The 15,611-nt window shown below is 33.4% G+C and overlaps 1 protein-coding gene across 1 annotated transcript in view; it reads left to right on the plus strand.

Annotated features, from left to right (window-relative positions):
- Positions 1-15,611, plus strand: part of LOC126739394 (nuclear pore complex protein Nup153) — an 84,578-nt gene that overhangs the window by 55,205 nt on the left and 13,762 nt on the right. The window contains exon 10 of the mRNA XM_050445059.1: positions 1-15,611. This exon is cut by the window's right edge and continues 13,762 nt beyond it. Coding sequence (XP_050301016.1) covers positions 1-76 — 76 coding nt within the window. The 3' untranslated portion in view covers positions 77-15,611.

Below are 15,611 nucleotides of genomic sequence, written 5' to 3' on the forward strand. Positions count from 1 at the left end.
AGCGGCTCCATCAACGGACGGATCGGCCATGCCCCAACGAAAGATCAGGAAAGCCGTTCGAAGAACGGTGCGATAGGCGTCACAATTGTTTTATTTTCTTTGGTAATATAAGTGAAAAATTGTACATAGAGAGAAGCGAGCGAGTAAATACAAAATAACTGAACCGTGAGTACTGCGTAAAGTGAGAAAAATGATCGTTTGCGGAACGGGAGACAGAATGAGATGAAAGCGTGTGTTTCTTTTATGCTACGATGTAGGTACACTTTTTTAGTATACTAAACTGTGTAATGTATATAATGTGGGTTTCTTTTTTATACGGTTGGTTAGGTAAAAGTTCAGTTTTAGCCGCCGTATAAGAAAGAATCCTAAAATAGTGGTTGCAAAAATACCAAATAAACTAAACCATGTGTGAATATGGAGAGAGGCTACAAACTTTCGGGCTTTTTTTTTTGTAAAATATTGTTGAAAGGAACTTAAGAATTTTAAATGCATGTGCAGGGTTAGTCACCGAGTGCTCATTAGTATTTTATTATTCTAAAGGTGCTAGTTGTATAAATTCAACAAATGTTACGGAGAAAATACATTCCTGGGTAATTAAAAAAATGCTATGAAGGTACAATTTTTAAACAAAACACCCTGCATTTGCAGAGAGAATAATTCAACATTGTATACTTTAATATGATTTGAGATAAATTAAGTTTTGTTCAAAATTTGGTATTTGCAAGTGTCTTTATTTCGAAATTTAGAGTCTAAATGTTGGTCAAGTTATTTATGTATCAATGGAATTCATTTACATTGTTAAAATTTAAATTGTCTATTAGCAGACCTGCCATTACTACAACAAAAGAAAATAAACGACAAGGCATAATAAACAATTATAAGTACCTAACTAATAACTGTTATATTTACGAGCAGCCTTTTAAAATTTATTTCAATTTCGCCTAGAATATATTTAAAAAATTCAAGTTCTGTTGGCATTTGCTTAGCATCCCTACATATTCTTAAAAGACTGAAAAATCTATAATTTGTTCTACGATATGAAACTTGAAATAATTCAGCTTTTCTTGTGCTTCTTACAGGAACATTAATATAAATAAATAAAAGTGAGATTGACAGAAGAACCTGCAAATGTGTACCTTACAGCAGAAGCAAAAAATCCAAGAAAACGATAAAAACTGATTAATGTATGCATTTTATTCGACAAGGTGCAATTGAAACAGTTATTTGAGTATTTTTTTTTCTCACAGCAACTACTCTTTCTGTGTTATTCCTCGAGAATAGTCTGACTCTTGTCTTGGAATTTGTTGATATGTTCCATAATGAAGTTCCTACTCTCGTGTAGAATCGTCTTTGGTCTATTATGATGCTATTATTATCGGTCTATCTCTGATCTATAGGAAAATGATTTTGATGACACCTAGTTTGAGTTTATCTTGTAAAGTTTAAATTGGTCTATGACTGATTTTGAAAATCGAATAACGTAGTTTCAGATACTTTCTTGTCATTTATGAATTACGTGAAAGAACACAACTTTAACGAAGTAGCATCTGTTTTTTTTTTCTTTTTGGTCCTCCATTGTGATACCTTTTGTTAGAAACGCCGGAGGTAGATGCGGTCTTACCAGGAACTAATGTTTTTGTCTTCCTTGTCGTGTATGCAAAATCCGAATTTCTGCGATTTTCTCTTGACACATCCTTCCAAATGTCTATATTTATCTGGCTAGTATTTCTTTTTGATTTATTATAAGTTTACGAATATCAGTAGTTAAAAACCGAACAGTCTTGGATTTTTCTCTCTTGTTTTCATCCATAATGTAATCAAAGTACACACACTACAACGTAAACCATCTCTTTATTTCAGTTGATGAAGGACATGGACATCAGTCCATGCACAGATGGAGATGTTTGATTCGTAGCGAAACATATTTTCTATATAATTTCCAAAACCTCATTTGAAAATTTTCTGATACAATGATAAAGCATTCATTTGTGTTGGGATATTTAGGAATAAACATATAGTGCATTTATTTAATATGAGCTTAGATAGGTTCTTATAATCACGATTACTGTAGTGGGATTAAAGTCCAGTGGTTTTGAATTTCTTTCGTGTAGATCTTGAGCAGAAAACAAACATCATCGATGAACACGATTTTTGCTATTAGAATAAAAGTTGAAAAATGCACTTTTGCATCCCAAAAGCTATGCTGAACTCTGGTTTATATTTGTAGGCAATTATGTGAGTCTTTGGGTTTGTCTGAACTGAAATCCCCAGTATTGAAGATCAGCGTGTTACTCAATTTTGAAGCCTTCGATAACTTTTACTTACATTCATTACGGCAACTAAAAAGAACAACGTGTTTAGTCGGTATATAGGTTATGATGAGTTCTAACACTGAACGGAATTATGAAGATTTTTAAAAAAATAAGAAAATGTGTACTTTTAGAGCCTTGGTATCCTAAAGAGTACGCAGTAGAATCTAAGAGTACGCAAAACAAAATAGTGCCCAAAAAATTATTATATGTTTCTATATGTAGCTCTTCAAAGAAATGTAGAATAATGTTCAAAACACCCAGCAGAGATTTTAGCGTCGTTTTTGTCAGCTTTTTTTTTTCTACTACAACACCAGCTTCGCTATTTTACTTGCACATGACTTGCTTTCGGAAGAGGCAAGATCATTTTAGGTGTAACTCGTGAAACACCTGGACCGGGTTCACATGGTTCAACCACTGTGTTAGAAGTAGTTGCTAATTGCGGACTAGGCGTTCTAGTTTGCCTTTTTTCAACCAATTTGCTAGTGCCATTATCCTCTTTATCAGATGAGTTATTAATAGGCGAACGGGTCGCTTCAATTTCCGATTGGTTTTCTTGAACCACCTCCAGTTGAGGTCTATCTGTGACCTCCCATGGCGCAAAGTCTCCATCACTGAAAACTTCGGTATTATATGGACATAATCCTGTGCAGCTAAAAGATTTTTCGCAAATTTGGATAGTGGCTGCTTTGGAATAGGTCGAATGGAAAAGACCCGCCATATCTTTTAATGTAATAGCACGTCCAGGGTTGGTAACCATCCATTTATCACATTAATTTGAAACAGCCCTTTTTGAAGGAAAGAAAAATCCCCTATCCAATGATTGAATCTTATGACTCGCATGGGGCGGTAGAGTTAATAAAGTTATAAAATTACTTTTCGCGAATAAAATGGCACTCAATGAGCAATGATATATATGATTGTCCATTAATAATAGCACTGGATCTGTTTTTGGTGGCTTTACAAAGTCTCTGAAATGTCGCAGCCAAATCAGAAATAACTCATTGTTCATGTAGCCCGAATTTGATATCATTTTTAAAGTGCCAAAAAAGTTCATATTTTATTCGTTCAAAAATAAGCTCTGGTGGGACCCAAGTAGCAGCAGCGCTCATGCAGCACACTGCTGTTATTAAATGGCCTCGTTCAGCTGACACTACCTTTGACACGGTTTTCTTGCCTTTTGTAGCATAAACTAGGAAGCTTGTTTGGCATGGTAGATGGCATGGTAGATTCGTTTATCCATATTAAAAACTTTATGTGTTAGGAATTTTAAATCTTCATAAACTGTTTTTAAGTTTTTGAAAAATCGTTTGCATTGAACCCTATTAAATCCGATTGCGCCACCCAGACTACATTTTTCCCGAGCTCTAAGGGATACATTATTTCTTAATGCAAAGTCTTGCACCCAATGTTTTCCCGCCATTCGGTATTAAATCTATGCTGAATTTTGTTTACTATGCCATATTGAAACGCCATTGACCTGACGTCTTTCATACGCAGACCTTAAAACGTTTCCACGCATCCAAATCTTTATTATGGTCAGCTAACTCCCTTTCTTGCTCTTTTGAAAATATGGGTTCGAACCTACCCAGACTAGAAGTAACAGTGCCCAAAAATAAAAGCACGGTTTATTTTTATCTTAGAAACATAAAATCACTATTACTGTTCGCAATGTTTTTCGTAATGTGCACTCATTTACATCAACTGATCTTTTACTCTCTCCTTTTGAAATACGATCTCTCGCCCCATCACCCATTCTTGGGTGAAGTTTAACGTTCTATTACTCTTACCTTTATATTTACCCATCATGAAAAACTAAAAAAAAGTTATAGAAAGTAAAACCTATATCGCATAAATCCTACATTGGTACGAAATTACGGATACGTGAGGCTGTCATCTCCCACAATTGCTTCATTTTATTTTTGTGCCTTGATTGTAAAGGGATTCTCGGATCCCATAGATATTTTCTGGCATAAATGAATGAATACAACATTTCGTCAAATAATTTCCTGTGTTTGCTTAAATCTTTGCTATCGGCGCCAATCTCGAAGGTAAAACCCGGGTACTCCTTCTCCTCCATGTATGTACTTGGAAGCATTGGTGTTCCAAATAATTTTGGCACTGACTATTAATGAAAAAGCCACAATAGCCACATTTAAAATAAGTGCAACCTGAAGTCGAACACAAACTCGACATTCTAAAGAGAATGGTAGAAAAATTACAATTGAAGGGTCAGGGGAAAAAAGCAGGTAAGTCAATTGATCACGAAACTGAGAAAAACACAATTTAATGTTAAAAACGGTACAAAATCAGTATGAGAGCTTATCAAAAGACTGTTAATAAAAATAACTACAGTATTATGTTCTAAGAAAGTAAAAAGCGAGTTTCCATGATGTCGGTTGTATCCAGATTGATCCAGACCTGAAAAAAAACCACATCAATGTAAGGTGATTGTAATAAATTATATTTTAACTTGCATTAAATTAGTCACGGGGTAGATTGAGAAAGAACTTGACAGCAGAGGGGCTACAAAACCTCATTAAACTTTGCAAATCGTTGAATTTGGCTCTGGAAATTGGCAGGAGGCCTAAAAAAATAAGATTTTGTTAAAACTAAGTAATGTTTATTTATCTAGATAGTTTAAAAAGTAATATTTTTCCACGCGATGCTTGTAAAAAATATAATATTTAATAGAACATACCATTGTAAGCTGGAGAGGGAAGCTCAAACAACCCCTTTGGCAATGATTGACTATGCCGCGATGCTCTAATAATGCCTGTCAGCATTTCTCCAAAGTACGTCGTGCGATATTGTAACAAACGGCTATGGCCAGAAGAAGCTTGTATGACTTTGATAGGCTGCGTTTTAAAAGGGCATTTAGCGGCATACTTTGATAGCAACATTGTCTTCCAATCCAATACAATTCTTTTAGTAACACTGACCACAGTAAAAGGGGATGGTTTTGATCGTGATAATTTCACCATTTCTTCGAAATCTTTTGGTATTTCCATTGGTGCTTTTATGTTCCATAGACCAACATTTTTATCGCACTCCAAGTATGAGTGTCCACGTATATGAAATGCAATTTTAATGTCTGTGAGGCCATGGATGCGATTGTTCGTTAAGTATTGAATGAATCTAAATATCGTGTAGTTTTTGTTCTGCCCTCCTGCAGAATCACAGAAAATTTCCAATTCCTGAACTTCGTCATCCAAATAGTTCATAATAACATGAAAAAGGAATGAGGCCACTTCGTTCGGTCCTTTTTTGGCAACGCTTTCATGGTACACGTAAAAAATGGACATTGAAGGAGTACATAGAAAGTTAACGTTTATAATATACATCGTTGGTAGCTATCTGCGGCAGGGAGACATTTTTAGCGAAATCTATGCAAATAGCTTCTTTCTTTTTATTTTTTCTTGCCTGGATTTTGGCTTTCTTCTTATGGTTGTAAAAATATTCCGCCCCCTTCTTATGAAGAATATTGTTTGTTGTTAGCTGTTGAATTTGTTGTTTATCAGTTTCCGCAGATAAAGCTTAAACTTTCGCTGTATATTCATCACAAGTTGCACAAGTGTCCGTGCGGGGATACCCAAAAGAAATATTAAATTTCGTGTTGAAAATCATCCGGTAAGTATCGTAAGATACCACTGCTGCAGGGTGTAGGTAATTCTTTGAATAGTTTATACATTTTCTTTATGTTTAGACTTTCTGGCAAATAAGTTTTACCTGAATCTTTAAGGCTATAATGACTCTAAAAAAAACTTTTGAAACTGTTGATATGGTTCTCAACCAGAGCTGCAGTGATCCTATTTAGCTGTCTGTGTTCCTTAGAATGCTTACCCCTTCTATCCTTAGGTGCACAACCCATTGATTTTAAACTTTTCTGCACATAGTAAATCTTATTTTTGCTAATGCCATGTAATGAGCAAAATGCCTTTGCACATACAGTAATGTCAACCTTAGTTCTTGCCTCGTCGGTGACTCGAACTCTGTACGAAAAACTAGCATCACGCAACTTCGCCTCCTCTTCTTCCTTTCGAGGTCGTCTCTGTGCCACGTGTCCTACAGTAACTAGCCCAGCCAGGTACATATTTTGTTCATCGTGGGATTGTAACTGGTTAAAGTAGCGTAATATCTATTTTCTGTTATGTTCAGAGATTGAATCATAACACTTAAATCGTTTGCAATGGCAAGGGGGACCAGCTTCATGTATCGCAAGTCCTAATTTTTTATTTACATCAGACATCCGACCAGTTTTCTTCCTTTTTTTTTGGCTTACTATGAAGTTTATCACTTTCGTCCGAGCTTGACATTACGGTATAGTCACAAACACAAAGCTAAACAGATGATACAAAACTAACGAAACAATAGTAAACGAAAAACAATCTAACGGCTTTAACCCTAGAACGGTATCGATATTTTTGCATACGTTATTGGTATCGATACGTACATTTTACGTATTATGTTTTTAGATCCACTTTTCCTTATTTAAAAGTAAATTTACTTAATTTTAAATAAAACTATGTTATTTTTATTTAAACTGAAATATAATATTCAAATAAAGACAACTTAAATACATGTATTTTTATAATAATAAAAATAATCAACTTTAAAAACTTAAAACTTAAAGTTTTTTTTTTATAATCAGATGCACTTAGTGCACACTTTCTTTTGGTGTCGTCCGCATATGGCTTTCTTGCATTTTAAACAGTACGTTGTGGTCATACTCCTTTTTGAAGACGGACACATATGTCAATACGTTCGGCGTCCTTTTTGAGTTACTTCAAGTCCCTCATCTTGTTGCGGTTCTGGATGTTCTTCTTCCAATACTGTTTCGATTATAGACCGTAGACCTCGACTAAAACGTGGGTTTTGCATCAAACGAGACTGTTGCCAGGGCTGTGTTAATCCCATATGCAAATCCTTCATGTACTGATTCCTTTGCACTGGATTACAACCATGTACTATAACATTGTGGTTATAAATAACAAATTAATTTATACAGGCCATGTTTAGGATATTATAAAAAATACACATAAGCCATCTTTTGGTCTTGCGATTGCAATTCATATTTTGACACATCTGATCAAAGGTATCTAACGCTCCTTTTGTTGAGTTGTATGTGTGAATTATTTCTGGTTTACTTGTTGTTGAATTGATAGCTCCTGTTTCGTGCATAGTTGATAGCAATTAAACATATTTATTGCTTTTAGACTTATACGAGACTATTGTTGCTTTTTCAGAATATCCAAACATTGACGTGAGTACTTTCCTGTCTTTGGTATTTTCTATAAGTTCTGCTGGAACTTCCCGCTTATTTTTCCTCAAAGTGCCCACTACAGTCAGTTTGTATTGATCTTTTAGCAACTTTTCGGCAAGAGGCATACTGGTAAACCAGTTATCCATCGTCACATTTCTGTTTGATCCATGGATGGATTTTGTCAAGGTTTCTACAAAATATTCCGCTAATGGAAGACCATTAGTTTGGGTAGACTTTCCGATGTAGGGAGATGCGTCGATCAAATATTTTGTCGAAACGTCACATAACAAAACAAGCTTTATACCATATTTGGCAGGTTTGTTAGGTATATACATTCTGAACGAACAGTTGCCACGAAATCCAACTAACTGTTCGTCAATAGTGACGTAAGACCCTGGTTTATATGAACTTCTACACGTAGTTATAAATTCGTTCCAAATATTTTCCACTGGTGCAAATCTGGAAGCAGTTCTTCTTTCTTCACGGGTTGTTTTGTCGTCAAAACGTAAGCAAGCTGTTAAAAATTCAAATCGTTTTTGGCTCATTGTAGCACGATATCTTGAACCACAAAAAGATGTGCCAAACATGGTAGTTGAACTAAGGTGATTATCTTTTAAATTTGCAGCAAGAATATATAAACCGATTAGTGCCTTTACTTCCTCCAAATTGGTTTCGGAAAAAGTTGCATCATTAGGACTGTATTTCTGCTTCGCTAAATTGATTTGCTGATTAGTAAATTCTACTATTTGATTAAGAATATTGTTGGAAATAAATGTTGAAATAGATGAAAAGCTCGCAAAGGATCAAGAATACTCCGTAATTCAGATGATGGGCCGGGTATAACGTATTTTTGATGCTGTCTTACCGTTATCATTTTTTAGTGGTTTAGAATGCCACGTGTAGCCATTTTTTCCGATCAAAACATCTGTGTTAGCAATCACCACAAGGTTTTTGTTATCACTTTCATCTTCTTTCAAAACCTAAACAGACAGATAAAATGGGTTATAGTCAAATGATATATTACCTAGTAACATATTACCTGGAAAACATCATTGTTTTCTTTATTTTTACCGCTTCGCTTTCTTTTGCTTTTTTTCGTGGCTCCACCTGAAGTTGAAGGGCAATCTTTGCATTCTGTATTATCACTCCAAACATTTGACAATGTTTGCACGAGATTAGACTCTACTTCTTCTATTGGTAACCATTCTGGGTCACTAGCATCATCTATTGACTCGGTACCGTCATGGGACTCATCGCGGTTAATTTCATCCTCAACTTCACTATCACTACTTTCGTAAAGAAGATTTTCTAGTTCTTTATCAGTTAAACCGCGTTTAGACATTTTACCCGTTATCGGTATCGACACGTAAAAATGTCTGCTAATAATATTCGCGTAATAGTATCGACACGTAAATTTTATGTATTGCGTTTCCTAAAACAGCATATACCACACCCCCTGTGCACAAACATTAACTGGCGACTAAACACTTCGCGAGGTACGATATTCACAAGAAGCTCAGGAGCCACAATGCACTTTTGCTCTTTTGCTTGCGCACTTGTGAAGAAGAACAGGCTGATTTTATATAGTTTATTCTGTGTGTCTGCCGAGGAGAAAATCGTATTTTTCGATTTAAAGAAGTTTTATTGCAAGTATTGGAAATCAATGACTCAAACTTGCCTTAAAACTTGTTGTAAATAAGTCCCTAATTTTCCATTAAAATAAAAACTAACCAAGTTTTTTTACAAAATATTTTTTTTTATAAAAATAATGGACTTTCCCCAATTCTTCAATAAATTTCAAGACATTTTTGTTAAACAACCTATAGTCTCAAATAATCAGCAAACCTTCCAATCGAAAAATCAATATCACAGTGTTCCGGAGTCCTCTTAAGTAGGAATCTCACTATTCGCTCACCATTATGGTACATCAAAACATGCCTCTTATAGTTAGAGTATTTTGAGAATGGTTTGGAACATTCCCTGCAAAATACCAAAACACCAAATACTTTTTTAGGTGCAATAACTTTAGTTTTATCTAAAAAGCAAAAAATACATTAATAACCTACTCTATATACAGGGTGTTTTTTAGATATTGCGACAAAATTCAGGAACGTGTTCTTTGGACAAAAATTCGCAAAAAAGTTCCTATAAACATAGATCCTAAACCTTTTAGATTTTGAGCTACAGGGTGGTAAAGTTTTAACAAAAAAATGATTTTTTTTCGATAATTTAAGTTATTACCCCTGTAGATATTTGTCCAAAGATTGGTATGCAGGGTCTGTGTATCTAGAGCCATTTACCAACACACTTTTAACATTTTTATGTTCACCAGTGGCGTGTGTGCGGGTTTTTCGCTGAATACTTTTATTAAAAAAAATGGTACGCCACTGGTTTTTCTGGTATTAAAAAATATTTTTAAATTCCCCGTTTTATTTGCAACATTTTTGATCCCTTGGACTTTGTCCGTTAGATGCACGGTTTTCGCACAAAAAATTAAAAAACATTTTTCTACTTTGACTGATCGCTATAATTTAATGTAAATTTATTTATTTTTTTTTGTTTAGGACCTATGTTTATAGGAACTTTTTTTCTTATTTTTATCCAAAGAACACGTTCCTGAATTTTTTCGCAATATCTAAAAAACACCCTGTACCTATACCAAACTAGTGATGTAAAATAATCAAACAACTACAAAGTAATCATTTCTAGTGAAGAATTTAAAAAATGAGTTCCGATTTATGAAATGTAATGTTAATTTGTGTTACTTCTTTACATCAGTAATTACTCAGAATGTATAGGTAAAAATAAAATAAACTTTAGTAAATTTGAACGATGAACCGCCTCGCCTGAAACTGACTTCCAAGTAAGATTAAATAGAAATAAAATTAACGAAACATTTCTACTTACCAGGATGAAATTTTTTTTCATGAGCTCGCAAATTAGAACTTTTAGAATAATGTTTATTGCAAACATTGCAAAATGTTTTAGTCTCCATTCTAAACACTTTATTCGACTTTAATACTTTAATGTTTGTATCACTTGCAAAAACGATTAATTAATATACATATACGAAACGTAAACAATTAACATTAAACAACCGCAATACACAAAAGACAAACTGAGGTTAGGTTCGTGTACGTACTACGTATGCGCAATCAAAAGAGCAAAAGTGCATTGTGGCTCCTGAGCTTCTTGTACGATATTCACGCAAGCACTGGTGGGGGGTGAGAAATATCGATCAAGAGGTAGGCGCTACACAGAAGAAAGATATGAATGCGCACGTAAATTTTACGTACGCTACCGTTCTAGGGTTAAACGCTGTTGACACACTAATAATGCGGTAGCAGGAACCGTGCCAGGTGGCAACGGCGGCGGCGGCGTTTCGTAATAATTACTGACTTGCCTGGTTTTTTCCTCTTTTCGCTTGACTTGCTTTTTTTCCCTTATAGTAAAACTTTGAAGCCGTATATCGGCTGACTAGCATGCTTTTTATCCAGTTTAAGTGTTTCTTAAGATACTTACGCTAATTCTGAACTGAATGCGCAATATATGAAAAAAATTGACTTACCTGTTTTTTTCCCTAACCCTTCAATTAGTAAAAAAAAAACAGGACTTGCCTAAAAATTACAGAATCCCACCCAAAAAATGGCACAAAAAAATCTTGGTTAAAACTCAAAAATAACAATAAAAAACAAATAGCACAACGGACGCAAAAAACGGAATGAAGTTCAAATTTATCCGTGCTTTCCTTCACGTAGATACGTGAAACCTTTCGGGCCTCTCATTGGCTGATAGCAATCACGTGGTCTCTACGGATCCATAATTACGTACCAATGTGGATTGAGGCTAAGGGTTCGCATGCGTACTCTTAGAACTCGATTAGATGCGAAGACTTTTAAATACAAATTTAGGCAACTAGCAAAATTTCGATTTATGCCGGTAAAGATGGAGTATAGGCATCATTATTTATGATAATATTAAAGTTTTTAATCGAAAAAAAGTATTAATCGCATGCCAATTACCTTAGGAGCCTAAAAAATTACAAATAAACACAGAAAAACTTTTTTTTTTGATAAATTTGATGTATTAATTGCAAATGGCCAAGAACAACACTCACGCTTTTCAGACGGTAGATAACATACTGCTGAACGAACGACTATTGGAAGAGTTGGATAAGTCTGGAAAAATGGCGAACGCGTACTCTTAGGAAATGCGTACTCTTGTGCGATCCTACCCTATTTAGGTCAAGGTTAGGATAATAAAAAAATATACACGGTGGTCCATTTAAAATACGGAATTTTTAATTTTTTATAATAGGTAGTTCTTTTTTATTTTAACATTTAATATAAGACGTATTATAAATATACTGACAAATTTTTAACAAAACCTAAATTATCTCCAAACTATGAGTTTTTCGCATATTGAATATATCATCAAAAAGACAAATAAAGTTAAAATGTCTTTAAATACGTGCTGTATTCCGGAAAAAATTGTACCCCTGTAGCACATGCAAACTATATTTAAAATGTGCAGAATAAATTATACAATAGGTCAAGAGCATAGCTACTCTGGGCACTCGCTGACTCACTCTGTAAAAGGGTTGGCAATGGAACCACATACTAAAAGTTTTGTTTAGAAGTGAATCTCTGTGACTGGTTTCTCTTCATCGATCAAGTCGCCAACTTTAAAACTGTACCAACCGAAGGGGTACTATGAATACAAATATTCACAAATGGTCAGAGCAAGGGAGCTTTTGCCTCAAACGTAGCAACTAGAGCTTGCTCCTTTATTTGCAACTCGTATGCTAATTTTCTTGAATAATTAGTAAATACATGGTTTTCCACGAGGTGTCTCCGTAATATAGCGGTCTAGACGAGCTACAACTTAACATTTTATTCCCAAATTATAATCAAAGGGGAGAACACTTTGGAAAACTGTTAGAATTATTGGAGCCAGTACTGTTTAATTAATCACAAGTACGAACTAAATTCGTAATTGAAATTCTTTTTAGAGTCAAATTATTTTGATAAACAATGTAAGTATACAGGGCAAATATGCTTTAATACATTTTAAAGCTTCATTCTGACTAGGGCGAATTTCGCGGATTTTTGACAGAATGTGTCAAATACAGATTTTAAAATATTCGCGGCGGGAAATTTTAAGTTTTCTGCGATGTTGATGTTTATCATGGGAAATATCATAATCTAGAATTATTTGTTGATGTTTTGTGTTGTGTTACAACAGTTACTGTTAGCCGTTTGGCACTGATAAAAAGTTAATTTAGTGATGAATGCTCTTATTTACGAAGATATTATTATGTAATTTTTTTAATTCATATGTTTCATAAAAACCGTAGACCTGCCACCTCCTCATCTACTGTACCTGAAAATGTTGGTACAGGGATCTAATTTTGACCATTTTCTTACAAATGTCACAATAAATCTACAAAATGCCAGAAATTTTTATTTATAGCTTTACAGAATGTACTTTATGTTACTTGGGTGTCACCATCTAGGTCTTCATATTCCATTATTAATTTCCTGTACTTTGTTATTTACGTTATTTTTTGCACAGAGGTCACACACCACAAAACAAATAGTTAAAATCTGAATAAAAATCAAGCGTTTATTGTTTTCTATTTAAAGGTTAAAATAAACAAATCATAACATAACAAAGAAAAAACTGATAATTAATGACAGCTGACAGAAGAAATTCGCAATATAGTTGAATATGTTTTAACTTTTTTACGAATATCCGCTTTTATGTGTATTGGTAAAATATGCGAATAAAAATTGCTTGTCAAAGATGTAGGAAATTCGCCCTACTCAGAATGAAGGTTAAGTCTTTTATAGCGGTGGTCAAAAGTATGGTGATTTTTATTAGCAACAAAACTCCAAAGAGCAAGTTTTGGTTAATTTAGAAAACGAATAACTTGTCTCAGAAAAAAAAATTAAAGATATTCCTAATATTCTCCCTGTGATACTATTACATCATTTACATAGACAACTTAAATGCAGCAATTTAGTTTTATTTGATGGAAAACTCTTAAAATTCTAAGAAGAAATACCAAAATTTTCATTTCATGAGAAAGTAAGGAAAGCTTTTTATAGATGATTATAAATAGCGAACTTAAAATGTAGGAAATTTTAAAATTTGACAAGCAAGAAACAACACCTGCAATAGGGCAAACTAATATATGAAAAAAATTATTAGATATCCCATTCTTCTTGCATTTAATAATTCTAATAATAAGCCGATATTTTTTACAATTTTCAGCAAATCATAAACCACCAGTCGTCAATCAAGCAACTACTATATAATTATTGCTACAATAATATGGTTTATATGAATATCTGAACACTTATATCTAAAATCTCTATTGGACTTCTCTAAGGCTATGACACTATCAACTACGAATTATTTTAATTCGGTCTTAAATTTTAATGACTTACACGTCTTATAAACGTTCATTTTGGTAACTTCTGAGTATCTGATAAGTGTTGTTTGAGTTTTTACGGTGTGTTTTAATTCGAAGGGTTTCGGAAATAATGTCAAACACTTGTAAAAATACAACTTCAAGGTAAATTCCGATAAAAATTCTAGTATTTGTTATCATATGTGAGCACTTATTTGAATTATTGTAAATTGATCTGAGAAATATTCAAGGTATAAACGAATTATATGTATTATATTATACGAATTATATTAACAACGCGTCATCATCACACCAAGCATTTCCAAATTTCAATATAAATTTAAATGAAGGCATATCAAATATTCAAATATATTTGAAACAATCAAAAGCATACACGGATAAAAAAATATATTGAAAAATTTTAACCGTCAAATTAAGAAAAACAATTAAGGAGCTTGCGTTCAAAAGCGGCTATATCCATTTTAAAAAAATGTTCAGAAATCGAAAAAACTTTTCATCGGTTCGCCTTAATACATAGAGATGGGAAAAAAAATTTTATTTGGAATGTTTCAGGAAAGTTGTTTGATACAATTAAAAAAAAAATTTGAACTGTCAATAGTTTTAAAAAAAAATTGACATTTAATTTGGATATAGCCGGCATGGCAAAGCGTTAAAAAATCTTATTAAAAAAAATTTAAACGCAAGAAATCATTATTTTTAATTTTTAAACTGAAACAAAAAATACATTTTTATTGTAAAAATACAACACAGACAAGAAAATTAAAAAAAAAACAGAAAAAACAGAATATTTCAATGTGAAGAGCAGCTTGTTCATCTAAACAGTCACATGGCTGATCCTGTTCACCCTCATTTTCTTCCATGTCGTGTATTTCTATATCTGGATTACCAGATACGAGTAAATCTTTATACCATTTTAGGTCTGCTCGTGACATCCAATTTTCACCAAAGAGCTCTTTCAAAAGCTTCTTAATAGTAGGTTTCTTTTTATCTGGCGAACAGTTTCTGGGCTCTATAATATTAAGGACAAGGTGGCTATCATCCTTTCCTTTCTTCAGCATCTGACACGGCTTAATAAAATTTGCAGGTTCAAACCGATAATAAAGATGAGTATTCACCTCAATCTTAGGATTATTTTGGTTTTTGCTGCTTTTTGTAATAAAAATAGCATAACCGCAGAAATTGGTAGTTTCTGTTGCAAGAAAACTTCATTTTTCCTATTTATTTTATATAGAAATTCTTCATTTTTCCTATTTTTTTTTATAGAAACAGTAATTATACTATATAACGAGCTACAAATCGACTAAATTTCATTTATTTATAACCAAAATTTGAATTTTGAATCTCAAACCAAATAATAAAAACCCCTCAAAAAAATCTTGTTGTTGAAAAACTGCAATGTTGTTCTTGTAGTATATTACTACTTTTAAAAAAAAAAATGGCGTTCCTGCAATATCTGATGATTAAGAGCTGATCAAAAAAACCAATACAATTTTCCGATTCAGCTTTCCCCAAATGCTTCAGAAAATATACTCAGAGCCTTTTAACAAATATTTTTTTTCTCGTAGTGTTATTTTTCTAATAGATTTCTGTATGTGGAGCTTCC

The sequence above is a fragment of the Anthonomus grandis genome, chromosome 8 (assembly GCF_022605725.1).
Source record: "Anthonomus grandis grandis chromosome 8, icAntGran1.3, whole genome shotgun sequence".
In the NCBI taxonomy this organism is placed as follows: domain Eukaryota; kingdom Metazoa; phylum Arthropoda; class Insecta; order Coleoptera; family Curculionidae; genus Anthonomus; species Anthonomus grandis.